The sequence below is a fragment of the Synchiropus splendidus genome, chromosome 19, assembly GCF_027744825.2.
Source record: "Synchiropus splendidus isolate RoL2022-P1 chromosome 19, RoL_Sspl_1.0, whole genome shotgun sequence".
NCBI classification, from domain to species: Eukaryota; Metazoa; Chordata; class Actinopteri; order Syngnathiformes; family Callionymidae; genus Synchiropus; species Synchiropus splendidus.
This window is the reverse complement of record NC_071352.1, coordinates 6061711-6075588: the sequence shown is the minus strand read 5'-3', so window position 1 is coordinate 6075588 and position 13878 is coordinate 6061711. Positions and strand designations below refer to the sequence as shown.

The following is a 13878-nucleotide window of genomic DNA, read 5'->3' as shown; positions in this document are numbered from 1 at the left end:
ATGCCAAAGGTCAGAGTGAATCTCTTGCAGGTCAAGAGGCACTTGAGCACCTGCAGGAGGCACCAAAGAGGGTCAGACGTCTGACCCTTCATTCGAACTCTGACCTTTCATTTCTCATAAATCCTTTCCGACTATAACGGCGTCTTCACTGTTCTTAGACAAAAGCCGACTTCTCTCGCCATCCATGGAGGACTCTCCTCCTCGCCATCCTCCTCTCTCTCCTCCTCCCGTCCACCTTCCTCCCCCCTCCTCCTCCGACTGCGCTCCTGTCTCGCTGCTGTTCGCACTCGCTCACACACTCAGGCAGCATCCTCCCCTCACCACTTCTACCTTCACTCTCACCTCTCCGCTCCGTCCTCTCCATCATCTACTAACACATATCATCTCACACTCTCTCGTTCATCTCCATTTCTGGGTCCTTCTCACTCACTCTTGCAGACACACACACACTTATGGTGATTGGCACCCAAGGACGGAGCACCCTCTCTCTCAAACAGGCTACCACCGCCTGTGGCCAGGCTTTTTGACACTGAGCTCAGCTGAGGAAGAGGACGAGGCCATGGAGCACAGTCACATCTTTCCTGTTTATTCTCCGAACGACAGCAGCTGGAGTCCCGGGCAGCCCGGGGGACCCCAAGGGTGCCCCCTCGGACCACTGCCTGTCATCTACTACAGCATCCTTCTCTGTCTTGGCCTTCCAGGTACGACTTTTTTTTTTTTTTTACGGCAAAGAAAACTCTCCCTCATGTCCAAACACTATTTTCACAATTGAAAAACGTGTGCATGTGTCTGCAGACGCCACTTTGCAGAAACACTGTTGCTTTGTCATCCTGACCTTGTGCTTGTCACTCTGCATGATAATGTGCATGTGCTTCAATAACTTCTGTCTTGCACTTCGCTAAATAGCAGTAAATGGCGTCCAGTTGCATGACACTGATGACAACGATGGAATATGTATTGACGTATTGGTTACCAATATATTTTACCAAAAACTTGACTCAATGAATGAAATGAATTTAAAGTGTTGGTGCGACTAGGATATTATAGAACTTTAGAGGTCTGAATTCAATGTTTAGGTTTAACTGTGATCTATTTGGAAAATAAATAATCATTATTTTAATTAAAAAGTACAATTATTGAATTGGAATACAATATTTTCATAATTTTCCTTGGATTTTGCCATAAAAAAATAAATAAAAATCTTAAAATTAGGAATTTATCTATAATAATATATGAATTTCTAATGAGCAATAATCTTATTTTTAAGAGCGTAACTTTGCAAGAAAAAATATCATATTTTAATTTTTTTAATCATCTCATGGCTGCTCCTTTATGTGCTGAAAATTGGGGAAAAAATCTCATAAATTTCTCATCATGAATGCTCGATCAAAAAAAGTATTTTGGGTTATGAGAATACATCATTATTATGTTTATTGCTCAAGTATTCAGTAGGAAATCTCCTCAGCCTTGAACAGGTTGATGTCACATGACTCGACTCTGAGAAGAAATGGCGCTTCCTTGTTGCACCATTGACTGATTAGTCCATTCACCCTCATTGTCAGAGCCATTTACTGCCCATGTCCCGCTGCGTGATCTATGAGAGGCGCTGCGATCTCACGCTGGGTGAAAACCAGTGTGTGTCTGTGTGTGCCTGCCATGACTGAATACATGTAGGACACTTAAAATAGTTCACCAGGAAATTGGTTTCCAGATGCTCCTATCTGTCATCACAGCACCAGCAGTCTGAATTTTGAAGTGCTATATTTGTATTCTGGGATGGAGCAGTGCATGGTTTTACTTCCTAAATGTGTCTGGGTGTGTTCAGGCCAACAAATCCACATCTGTCCCAGGGGTCAGGTTTAACAAGTTTCCTGATGCAGTTCTGCGCCCGAGCAACTTTCAGAACCACACACAAGAGCAGTTAGAAACAGCGTCGTACTTGACTGTGACAGGTCAAACACGGTCTTCAGCGATTTCAGTTGACAAGTTATTTTGATGAAGTACTCTGCTGGACCGCTATATGGTTCAATAAAAGTGTTTGTGCTGATGTGTCTGTCGCTGATGGAACGTGTAAATGGATAATGCAAAACTCAGCATGGAGCTATAATGGAAGTGTAGTTATTAAAAAAGACTGACCTCCATATATCTCAGGTAAAAACACACATGAATTTAATGACTTTAATTTTGTGCTGTCCTTTATTTATTGATTCGCTTTGTAGCTCCATTAGCTTTTTGGACTGGGAAATGTTACCCCAAAAATATTTTGTTCTAATGTATAATGTGCATATTGTGTTAATGGGCTTTGAAAAGCTGCAGTTGTGTTGTGATCTTTGTTACTTCACCTTGTCTATATTTAACCGACTGCCACGCAACAGCTGTTGTGAATAAAGATGAAACCAGACGTGGCATATTGCATGCTGCGGCTCGAGTGGTGTATGGAAAGATGGAAGAAAAGAAGGTAAAAAATGTTGTCAAAGGTTAAAGTTAAAAAAAAAGCAAAGTAATGACATGGAAAATATAGTTTATTTGTTGAGGAAAAATAAGATCAAATCTCAGATTCAAAGATTTTTAAAAACACAGGTAATATTTTAAAAATGTTAGTTGAAATAAAGAGTGTTTGAATTGTGTAAATCAACTTTTAAAAATAAAAATATTATTCAGTCATACTATGATGTCATTAGGAAGGTTCAGATTTATTCATAAACAAGGTCAATGTAAAAAAAAAGTCCCGATAAAAGATACATATCAATAATTTAAAATTGAAACTTAGTATAGACCCATGTATGTCTGTAAACAGCATTCATTAATGGTGGAGTGTTTCAATGTCAAAACACACCCCAAAAACGGCCCCTATTTTAGGGCCAGCTGTGGCCCCTGTGCCACAGACTGTGAAGGTCCGCTGTAATTGGAGGTCTTATTGAAGAATTACAGTTTGGATTTGAACGACTCTGGCAATGAGCTTCAAGGATTTCTAGTCTACAAAAAGCCTCTTATTGAAACGCAAAGTAAAAGTACTTCATGATTAAGGGCTGAGCAGATTTCCCCTTTGAATATATTAAACCGCCGCTGGTTCTCCTGAATACCTGAGATGAGCAAAATCTTATTACACCGCAGCAGTTTCTTGGATAAAGATTGGGAGTGAGATGTTATCACGGACGTAAGCTGTTCCTGATTGCCACGGATCTGGAATGTAAAGTGGAAACGTCATTTTGCTAGCTAGCACTGCGAGCGTTTTTTTCCGTCCTCTAAAAGTCATTTGGGTCGAGCCCGGTGTTTCATCTTGGGCTGACTCACTTGAGTTCCCAGCTCCCTCTGTGCCTCGTCTTTCTGCTCAAATGGGATAAATACCCTGTTCGGCAATTGTACACCAGTTGTCTGAATTAATGTCGGAGTTGAGTGCAGCTCCGTGATAGTTTGCAGCAGCCGCTCAGACTTATCCATTCATTATGACACAGCTCCCTCCACTCGAGCTGAATCATGAATGTTTCATGAGCGTGTGTGAGTAGTCGGCGTGTGACCTGCAGACCCGCACGTATTTAACACCCCGATTGATCGAAGGTTGTTACCTTGATGACTGGCTTCTGTTTCAGCAACCACAGGGTCTCAAACATAACCCTGGGTGTGTGTGTGTCAGACGTGACCTTTTTACAGTGTAGAGAGATACAGGTCATGCAAAGAGCACCAATAAAGACGAGCATCGCAGGTTGAGTGGGAAGGTAATTGTGAAGTCGAGTGGTGGGAAAGATCACGGTCTGAGCCGGGGAAATAAGCAACTGAAGGCTGTGCTCCCAAATAAGGGGATCAACAGGAGGAATTTATAGGAGACATTGGAAGAGAGATTGGTAATGGAGAGCAAGCAATAATGAACCACCGAGTCAGTCAAGTAGCAAGTCTGAGACGCTGGAGTCGACAGCCGAGACAAATAACTACCTTCTTAATTAATATCTAACTCCTTATCTGCTCATCGTGCAGCAAGATTAGAGCAGGAGAAGATAGATGCGCTCATGTGAGACAGTCCACTGGGATGAGGACAAAAGAGAGGATATAATGAGAGAGGACAGGACTGTCGAAAAAAGAACATGATCATACAGCAAGAGCGATGAGACAGCAGATCCCAGGGCAGGACAGGGTGGGACAGAATAGGGCATGTCAAACAGGAAAGGTCAAGACAAGGCGGTGGAAAAGGGCAAGGCATGATGAGGATGGTAGGAAATGGGAAGTCAAACCGGAGTTGCACTCCGCAGGAAGAGGCTGTGGTGAAGGCCAGGTGGGAGAGGATGAGACAGGTTGGGCTGTGAGGTGATGGGTGGGATAGAGTAGAGGATGAGAGGCTGACTTCTTGGTTATTTTGCAGTTGCTGACTTTGCAAATGACTTAAATCGCCATGGCACTTCAAATCTTCAAAGGACCAGGAGAATCAGTCCAAGCTCAGAACTCCCGACAAACAAGAGCACTCCTTACCTTTTCTCGTAATAATCCTGGACCAGGTGAACTTCAAACTGCTGTGGAAAACTTTTATGCCTTATAGTTAACGCAGAGTTTGTACCTACTGTTTTGGGATACATAGGGCGATATAGGATAAGGTATGGCGACGGGGTAGTGTAGGCCTCATGATGGCTTAGGGTTGCGACAGTTGGATAGGACAAGGTCGTCAGGATGGTGTTATGATGGGATAGGGTCGTGATGGCATGAGAAGGTATCACAGGTGTGTATGTGTGGAATGGGCTGAGGTAGCGCAGAGAAGGAAAAGATATCGGTATGGGGGAAAGGATATACCAGTGGAGAAGAGGGTGCTATGAGTTGCCATGTGGTATTGTTGTGATCAGGATCATGAAGTAGATGGGGAGGGATGTTGTGATGTTGGGGAGGGTAAGGAAATATGGGGTGGTACTTTCAGGTAGGGCATAGGGCTGTGGAGGGTGGGGATGGAAGGTGGATGGGATTCAGGTCATGTACAGAAAGGCGCATATTGAACAGTGGACTTGAATATTTCAGGGCAGCTCTGTTTTGGTTCCCAGCAACATCATTCTCTAGTCACTCTGGGTTTGGTGGGGTTCAGACTACCAAAGGAGATGGCTGCAGAAATAATCCAGATCAAATGTTTTTTTCAAACAACTTCCTACGGGAAGAACTGCCACAAAATCAATGGATGCCGTCACAGAAGGGCATCTTCCACACCTGTGTATTTGCTCATTGAAGGGGAAAGGTCAGGGATGTTCGGCTCTAACAACCCTCTGTTCATGTCACCGTGTCGGCCAGGTGTCAACCACCACCTAATAAAGAGATGGGACTCATCGATTTTCAGTTTGGAAGATTGATCTGTCAATCCAGGCGAGTGAGTGACATCAATGTGCTGTTGCCGTGGGAGGGGGTTCTTGATACCATCATATTAAGTCTGGTCGGTTAGATAAGGTGCTGCAAGGAGACAAAATGTGCTCTTCCCTGAATGTTCAGAGGAGTCAGAAGGCAAGAATAAACCAGAAAACCGGGGAACTTTGAGCTCATCAATCGGTGGTGCTGCTGCGGAAATAGATGACTTTCTTTGACCAACTGACAAACAAAAATCTGTCATCTCTACTAACAAAAAAATCACAACCAGAATCTGTTGCCTTGAGTCTACAGATTTCCCCCCATTAGCATCCAACATAAGCTTTCATGGTTTTACACATAAAAAGTGTTTGGAGGACGTCCAAGGGCAGGCATATTTTATAATGATTGTTTATTAACCCGTATAACATTAACAGCATTAACACATTAAACGGCGGCAAGGACAGTCACCAAAGTCCTCCTCCTGTGAGCCAGTGATAAAAAGTGGCAGTAGAGGTGAGCAAAGGTAACATAGCACTGCAACAGCATCGATACTGTCAGCTGGAAGTAGGGTGCCTCCCTCGAAAAGGGTCATTACCCTTCCATTTGGTGCCTATTTGACTTACTCTTTTCCCAAGGGTGCAGTTTTTATTTGTTATTGATTTCATACCTACAAAAAAGGACCAAAACGTGGAAAGAAAAAAGCTAGGTAAACCATATTTAGTCACCAACTCTACAAGAATATATATAGACAGTCAATTCCTTCTCAACGTTCTCTAATAATGAAAATGATTTTAAGATCATCTTTATGTGTCGTATATCAGGCTTCTGCTCCTGGTTTTTCATCCAGGAAGATAAAGTGCAGCCTTTTCTTGTGTGTGCTGACACTTGGAGAAGACAAAAGGCAAACGGTTGTCATCACGAACAAAGTGCGTGTGACCTTTGAAGCCAGCTTTGATATTCACTCCGTCCCTCTACCGCTGCTCTTTAATGCCTCATTTTGTCTAATTCCCTCCTCCATCCTTTCCCTTTCAATCATCCGTGTTTTCTTTCTTTTTTTTCCCTCTCCCCCCGACCTCCCTCAGACCACCTTATTCCTCCTTTTTCAATATCGTGTTCTAGCTCGGATCTTATTAACCTCTTGATAACCCATCACAGCGCTAACTCAATTTCCGGCGACTCGCAAGAAAATCCCTAATTGCAATTTTCGCCTCCCTTACAAGAGGGACATTTTTCCCCTCCTGCGGATCATCATTTCTCTTTTCGCTGTTATATGAGACTCCCAAGGAAGCTACTTTAAAGGTGGGCCCTCGTCACCTTCGATAAGCAGCCACACAGTGACGTCTTTCTGAGCGTGTCACTTTTGTGGTGGGGTGACTCAGCCCCGTTATTGACCTCAAGCGGCGTCTTTTTAGAAAACAGAGTCACTGTTGCGTACACAAAAACATGAGGACAGATGGTTTGTGTTGTAGTGAAGCCATAAATCACTAGTTCTGGTCTGTACTTTTTGCCCTAAAGAAGAAGGAAAATGCTGTAAGGAGGATGCTGGTTAGACACACAACTGTAAAAGTGTATCAAAAGAAATCTAGATGATAATTCAAAATAGAATCGCTTCTGGACTCAGCAGCTCCAAAAACAATCCCAAGATATCCACATTTGAAAGTCCTGGCTCTCTATTTTTCATTTTTTTTATTCCTCCGCACGAGTCTTCCCATCTCAGTAAACATCCCAGCGTGTTGTTCGGCACCCGGCGTGTGCTGGACCACACCTGGGAAAGACTCGCCGGCAACATCAAAAGCAGGCGTCAACAGGGCTGAATGGGCGCTTTAGCCGTGCCTACCGCCGCTAAATGGAAATGTCACGCTCGCCACGGATCTCTTTTGTTGTGGGTAGAAGGCCGCGTCTCGCCGGGATGCCCAAACTAAATTATAGCCTGCCACTGTGAGCCAACAAGTCACCGTTTCCACTCCGAATTCCGCGTCCGTACGGGGCAGGAGGTAGCGGGAGCAAGTCAAAGAGGTGCCGGCCACTTGGCCTCATTAGCTGAAAGCCTTGTGGCAGGAGTTTCCGTGTCTTTTCTTGTCAAGTCTTGCAAACCTTTTTGACGTGTTATTTACGCTCATTAATACCGGCGAAAATGATTCACCACATGCAAGTGAGTGTGTATTAAACTCGGCTGTACTGGATGGCGCGTGTTCAACATGCTCCACTTTGACAAGGACATCTTTAGTCATTATCCTGAGCTGACTTTGTCATTTGTAATCGCGCTCAAGCCGTGAGGTGCAGTCTACCAGACTCTGAGCTGCCAAACTTAATCCAATCCTTCATCTATTACCGCGCGCACGCTTCACACACACACACACCGTACAGGATTGACATGTGTGGGGAAGGCGAGCGCGGCATATTGATGTGATGCATGTCAATTTCTAACGTAACTACTGCAGGAGATCCACTTTGGTCTGAGTAGTGGCTTCAATTTAGCTGAGGTTCTCAGTGGCTTGGTTGGTTCAGTAGATGCAGACGAAGCTCAGTCGAATTGTAAATCCAGCATAACCTGTTGTTGTCTAGTCTGAGCATTGGAAACAAAGAGGTTTTCAGAGGCTTCCTCCAGTTCTTCTTGTGGAATTGGAGGTGCTTCCACAGTCTCCTCCCATCATACATGCTTGGAACTGACGCCAGGGTGGTGTCCACAGAACAACACACCCTCTTCATAATGACTTTCACCACAGTATTCTTTATTTTAGCTATATAATTGTATGTCCTCACTCCCATGGTGTGATATATTGATGATGGGAAAGTTGACTTCCGTCTCATACTGATGATAGCGTTGCATGTTGATGCATTAGGTTAGCATGTTCCACCTTACGTGGCAGCGCAACGCATAAAAAAAAGATGGTGGATGGGGTTAGCTAAGCCATTTGGTGCCGCTCCATTCATTCTATGTGTAACTACGTGTCAATTGCTGTTTAAAGCCTTTGCGTTTTAGTCAAAGTGACTCGGTACCGTCACCGTGGAGGAGAGCCACATAAGGGGTAATAAATAGAAAGTGACATTCAGGTCAACACGCGAGCCGCAGTAGTAGCAAACAAACAAGAAAGTCGGTGGTGCCCATTTTAAACCTTCTTCCTCGGCTGCTTGCTAATACATCAATACTTCAGGTGCATCTTAAAGTCATCCTACAGTTAAAGAGCTGATTCAGTTGTTTATATTGGTTCCAACTCCAGAACTGCAGATGCTTTTCTCTCATTTCAGCGGTTCATCCTGCGTATGCATGCAACACTTTCTGGAAATTGCTATGTGCAGGAGAATATATTGGTATCGATAGGTTTCCCTATGACCGAAATCTCTCCTGACGCTTTGGAAACTATTGTTTGTCTCCTAATGTGGCGGTAGATCAACTACAGTTGCAGATTTGTGTTGGAATTCTGGGCTTAATGGGATATTGATGGATCCGGAGGAGCAGACAACCTTGAGCCTCATGCGAACACAGATATTAGACTTTTCAAACTTGAGGTATGAAATTGTTTTTTTCTGTTGTTATTACCTGTTCATTACTGCGAGGACAATAAATAGCATTGACTGGAAGAAACATTAACAACACGAGGCAAACAGCGATCTCATTTGTGCTGCACACACACACACAAGCACACACTCAAAAGAATATACATAGCTGCTAAGTGCATCAAGGTCTCCGAGGTATTATGGAAATCAATCCTACTGGCATCTTTGTCAGTGGAATCAGACTGGTGACAGCCTCTCGCTGCAGCAGCCAGTAAATGATAACGCGTTGATCGGCGGCGGAGGAAAAAAGAAAAGGAAGGCCAGCAAAAATGGCACGTCCTTGTGCTTTGTATTGGAGAGGCAGGCCGTAATGAACACGGCAGATTGCCTTGGCGGTGATGCCACGTGTTGAGCTCCTCACTTTGTTGCTCCGCCATTTATTGGAGATAACAGTTTTGGGAGGCAGGTGCTGTCGGAATAACACAATGCGTGCCGATGCCCGGGGAGGGAAGTCTTAACAAAGCTGTTTATGATATGCATGTTACTGTCTCAAATTAATTGATCCAATGCGATGAAACACTCATTTACTGCTGCAGCTGAAGGATAGATGCAGAATATTTCCACATAGCGCTGAATGTCCTTCAATTTCAAGGTTAACATTAGCAGATGGAAGGTGAATGCGTGTCTGTTGCGTCTGTTTCACAAACACTTTTCCACTTTGAGTCGACTAACAATTTTTCTCTGTCTCCTTCCCTTGCTTTCTTTCCTTTCCCGCACTTCTCATCTGTTCACACCCCCCCACCCCCCAGCCAACATCCTGACAGTGGTCATCCTGTCCCAGCTGGTGCTGCGCCGTCAGAAGTCTTCATACAACTATCTCCTGGCTTTAGCCGCTGCCGACATTCTTGTCCTGCTCCTCATCGTTTTCGTCGACTTCATATTGGAAGACTTCATCTTGGCCACTCCTCTGCCTCCATCCATCAATAGCGCGGTGCAGGTCCTGGAGTTCTCCTCCATCCACACGTCGATCTGGATCACCGTTCCGCTCACCATCGACAGATACATCGCGGTTTGCCACCCGCTGCGTTACCACACGGTGTCCTACCCTGCACGCACGCGCCGGGTGATACTCGCCGTTTATATTGGTTGCTTGCTGTCGGCGGTTCCGTATTATTGGTGGCCTGAGCTTTGGCACAGTTTGTCTGGTGCTGGAAGAACTGGTGGGACTGAGAGCAACAAAAGAACCGTCGCCCAGCACGTCCTGGTGTGGGCTCATTGCGCAACCGTCTACCTCCTCCCTTGCACCGTCTTCTTCTCCCTCAATGCCATCATCGTCCGAAAGCTCCGCAGACGCCGTAACTGCTTCCGACTCCGAGGATACTCCACTGGCAAAACCACCGCTATCCTCCTTGCTATCACCTCTTTATTCGCCGTCCTGTGGGCACCACGCACCCTTATGATCCTCTACCACTTCTACTCTTCGCCTCCGGCATCACCAGGTGCCGGCCGGCTCCTCCACATGCTCACCGACCTGGCCAACATGTTGGCCTTGCTGAACACGGCGGTCAATTTCTTTCTCTACTGCTTCATCAGCAAGCGTTTCAGGGGGATGGCGGCGAACGTCCTGCGCGCGCTGGTCCACTGCCGGAAGCAGCCGACGCCATTCTACGCCAGCCACAATTTCTCCATCACAAGCAGCCCTTGGATCTCACCAGCCAACTCTCACTGCATCAAGATGTTGGTGTACCAGTACGACAAAAACGGAAAGCCTATATGCATATCGTCCTGAGCACCACCAGCAGACGCCCCTTGAGTATGTCTCCTTGCCAACCAGGTTCATCCTGAAGAGGCTCGACTTGCTCGGTTGAAGCAGTTAGCCGTGAAGCAAGATGACAGCAACGCAAAAAAAAAAAAAAAGTTAACCGACCAGTAAGACTCAGATTGTAAAGACTGACAGCTCATGAGCAAGGCAGCGAGGTAGATCTGGATCCATGCATCCGCCATCTGGTGACGTCGGTTTTTCAATCGTCGCCCTCGGCCTCGTGACGCCGCTGAGAGTGGAGAAATCTGAACCGCTTTATCCTCTGAGAGTCGTTTCTGGCAGGAGTCGAGTACGAGCCTGCGGCGTGAAACCTCTCACCATGACGGGTGATTCGTTCAGGCACGGCCTTTTTACAACGTACGCACCGCTCGCCGGCCCCACGAGCGCTACTGATTGATTTTAGCAGAGACACTCAGAACAGGTCTGCACAGTGCAGGTCACAAACAAGTCGGCACTCGAAGACAGAATCCGTGCTGATTGTTAAATATTGTAAACGTTTTCGTTAGACTTGACTGTTACTGTAGCTTTGCAAAAAATACTTTTGAGTCAGTGTGGCTGCCAAGGTGTCGTCGACCTCATAATCGCGTTCCAGTATTAGACAGAGGAAATTTCTGCCGTCCCTTGTTAGTCCTCCATTAGCTATTAATGGACCTTGAGATGTAGCCATTATCTTGATGAATATAATGAAAGTATTCTTCAGTGTAAATGTCTTCTTTTGTTTCCAACCTCTGAATTTGGACTCAAGGCCACAGAGTCGCCTGATGGTAACCTAGCAACGTCTTGTGGCAGAGTCCCGCACATCACTACTGTGTTGGTGCTGAGTAACACAAATTTCCGAGAGTTCATCGATGTGCGTGTCTTGGGGGACACCTTGAGACTTCAGCGGCATCTGTGCGTTTCCGGGGATTTGGGACAGTAAAACCGGGTTTGATCAAGAGCCATAGTGAGAGCTTTATATCTGATGGATGTGCGGTCTGTCATCGTGAAGAAGTCACGACCTCCAAACACGTGTCGGCCACTAAAACCTTTCATATACTTTAGTGTCAGTCCTGTATCTCACACCAGCAAACAATAAAGCAAAAACTATCTGCAGCTGAAATTCAGGTCGAAGGGTTCAGAGGTTCCACGCGGCTGATTTATGGGGGGCATGGCAAAAATGTCAGCCGGCAGAATGGCTCCATATATCGCCCAGGTAAATAGCTTCTCTGATATATTAAATCACTTCTCCAGCAAATCAAAACACAGTTGCCATTTTAAGTTTAAAAAAAAAATCATTTTTATTAACAAAAATATTGCCGCAGTAGACGCACGTCCTAAAACTATTCCATCCCTCTATTGATTCTATGAAGACCCGCTCGTGTATTATATGTTTTCACATGATGACTTGACCTTTTATTCCTTTAAAAGAAACTGTTTTATTCACAGTAAAACATTAGTTGGGTGGAAGCGACCTTCAGTGCGACGGGAGAGTATTTGCCTTTGATGTTGTGTGACGGACCGTCTGGACTATTGTGCTCATCTTTATGCTGTATCGTGTATAATAGTTTGACTTGACTCCGCTGAGTTGAACTGAGATGATTTGGGGGCATGTTTCTGCAGCCAAGGCCGATTCATTCTTCTTTCATCCGCTTTGTTTTAGGTCAAGCTGGCACATTCTAAACTACAGAGAGACAAAACGCAAAAAAAGATGGTGAAATATTTTGAGAACTTTTCCAAAAGATGTATAAATACATGAATAAACATAACTAGAAACACACTCAAGAGAGCACAGACTTCCACCAACACCGTCATTTCCATCCCTATTATTATTGCCCTACATTTCTTTTATCCATACGAATTGAACACCAACTCAGACAGCAGGTGGCAGTAGCATTTCGGGCTCTGACAAAGCATGATCTATTGATGTATTCAATGAATTGGTACAAAAGGAATTGGAACAGATGTTCATAAACCGTGGCTAGGAAAGTGCTCTTGAAAATTCATGAATTTTATAGTGTCACTACGACTTCATGGGGACCAGATGAAGACAGGCAAAGGGCAACATGTGGCCCACATGGAAGGAGACTCCTGATCTTGTGTAATCATTCCATACAACGTGCCTTGAAAGCTCGCGTCATGTTCAAAAGCAGCAGTCGCGTTTGGTGAATCACAAATGTTTTGAAAGTAAAAGGTCAAGAAGTTTGGGGTTGGGCCATGAAACCTTGTTTCGACACACGTGGTACATTCCTGTAGACGCAGCCGCGTGTTCCGTTCATCTGAGCTGCACTGAGGATTTGAATGTGAAACAACGGTAACACCAAATTGCCGCCCAGGTTCGGCTTGTTATCCTTTTTTTCAAAATCCATTTCCCATTTCAACCCCGCTTCCTTTGTTCTCTGTGAATTGATTCTCTTCAAAGTTCCCCACCAGATGATGGAGTTCAAACGGCCACCTGCTTCCCCTCGCCTCTCTCAGCGTTGCTCTCTCATCCATCATTCTTCCCACTTTATGTCAACTGCACTTGCTGAGAGTTAATTCCACAAGTGATCCTCTTAGCCTCCGGCTGATAACCTTCAAGCTTCCCGAGGCATCTCCCGACTATAATACACGCTTTTGATAACGTTGTCCACCTTGAGCACGGAGGTCAAAGGTCAACAAGTCTCATCAGTGGACGTGCATTGACAACTGGAGTGGATCAGGTTACAAATATGAACTGAGAACCGGCGCAACCATCACCGCATGACATTCATTTCACGTGTTTCCGCCATGTTAATGTGACATTTGGGCCAGCAGACCTCCTCAACCGAGTCCCTGGAGACTGAGGCAGACCTGCTGGGAAACCAAGTGGAGGGATGATTGAGTGGGTGGGCCGACTGTCACATGCAGGTGGGTCTTTATCTCCCACGTGAGAGCAGACGAAAGGAAGGCAAAAGAAAAGGCCAATATTTTGTACTGAGACATTTAAAGGGAGTCAATCAGAGTGTGTGCATGTGTGCTGAGAAAAAGCTTTAAAGTGCGTTTCGCAATAGTTGTGTACAAAGCCTATCTACAGATGAATATAAATATATATATGATGGATATTATTACAGCACAGTATTATATTACTACCATGAATGTACAAACCCACGCTTCTCGCATCAATGTTTGGGTATTTTGGGGATCACAACGTCTCTCGGTCTTTTGCACCTCTGCGTCGCAGTGTTTTACAGCTGTGACTCTGGACTGTACCGAGGTGACTCCAGGCTTGCAGCTTTCTTTCCTCGTCCTAC

General features: G+C 45.1%; 1 protein-coding gene across 1 annotated transcript; it reads left to right on the top strand.

Moving 5' to 3' along the window:
• The first annotated feature begins 316 nt into the window (after positions 1-316).
• On the top strand, positions 317-13878 carry gpr139 (G protein-coupled receptor 139). The gene is made up of 2 exons (XM_053851998.1): positions 317-701; positions 9618-13878. The coding sequence occupies exons 1-2, from the start codon at positions 560-562 to the stop codon at positions 10595-10597; spliced, it is 1122 nt and encodes a 373-aa protein (XP_053707973.1). The 5' UTR covers positions 317-559; the 3' UTR covers positions 10598-13878.

Coding starts and splice junctions, on each gene's coding strand:
- gpr139 (XM_053851998.1), top strand. CDS start 560: ATGGAGCACAGTCACATCTTTCCTGTTTATTCTCCGAACGACAGCAGC. Junction 702..9,617: donor TCTCTGTCTTGGCCTTCCAG/GTACGACTTTTT, acceptor CCCACCCCCCAG/CCAACATCCTGACAGTGGTC.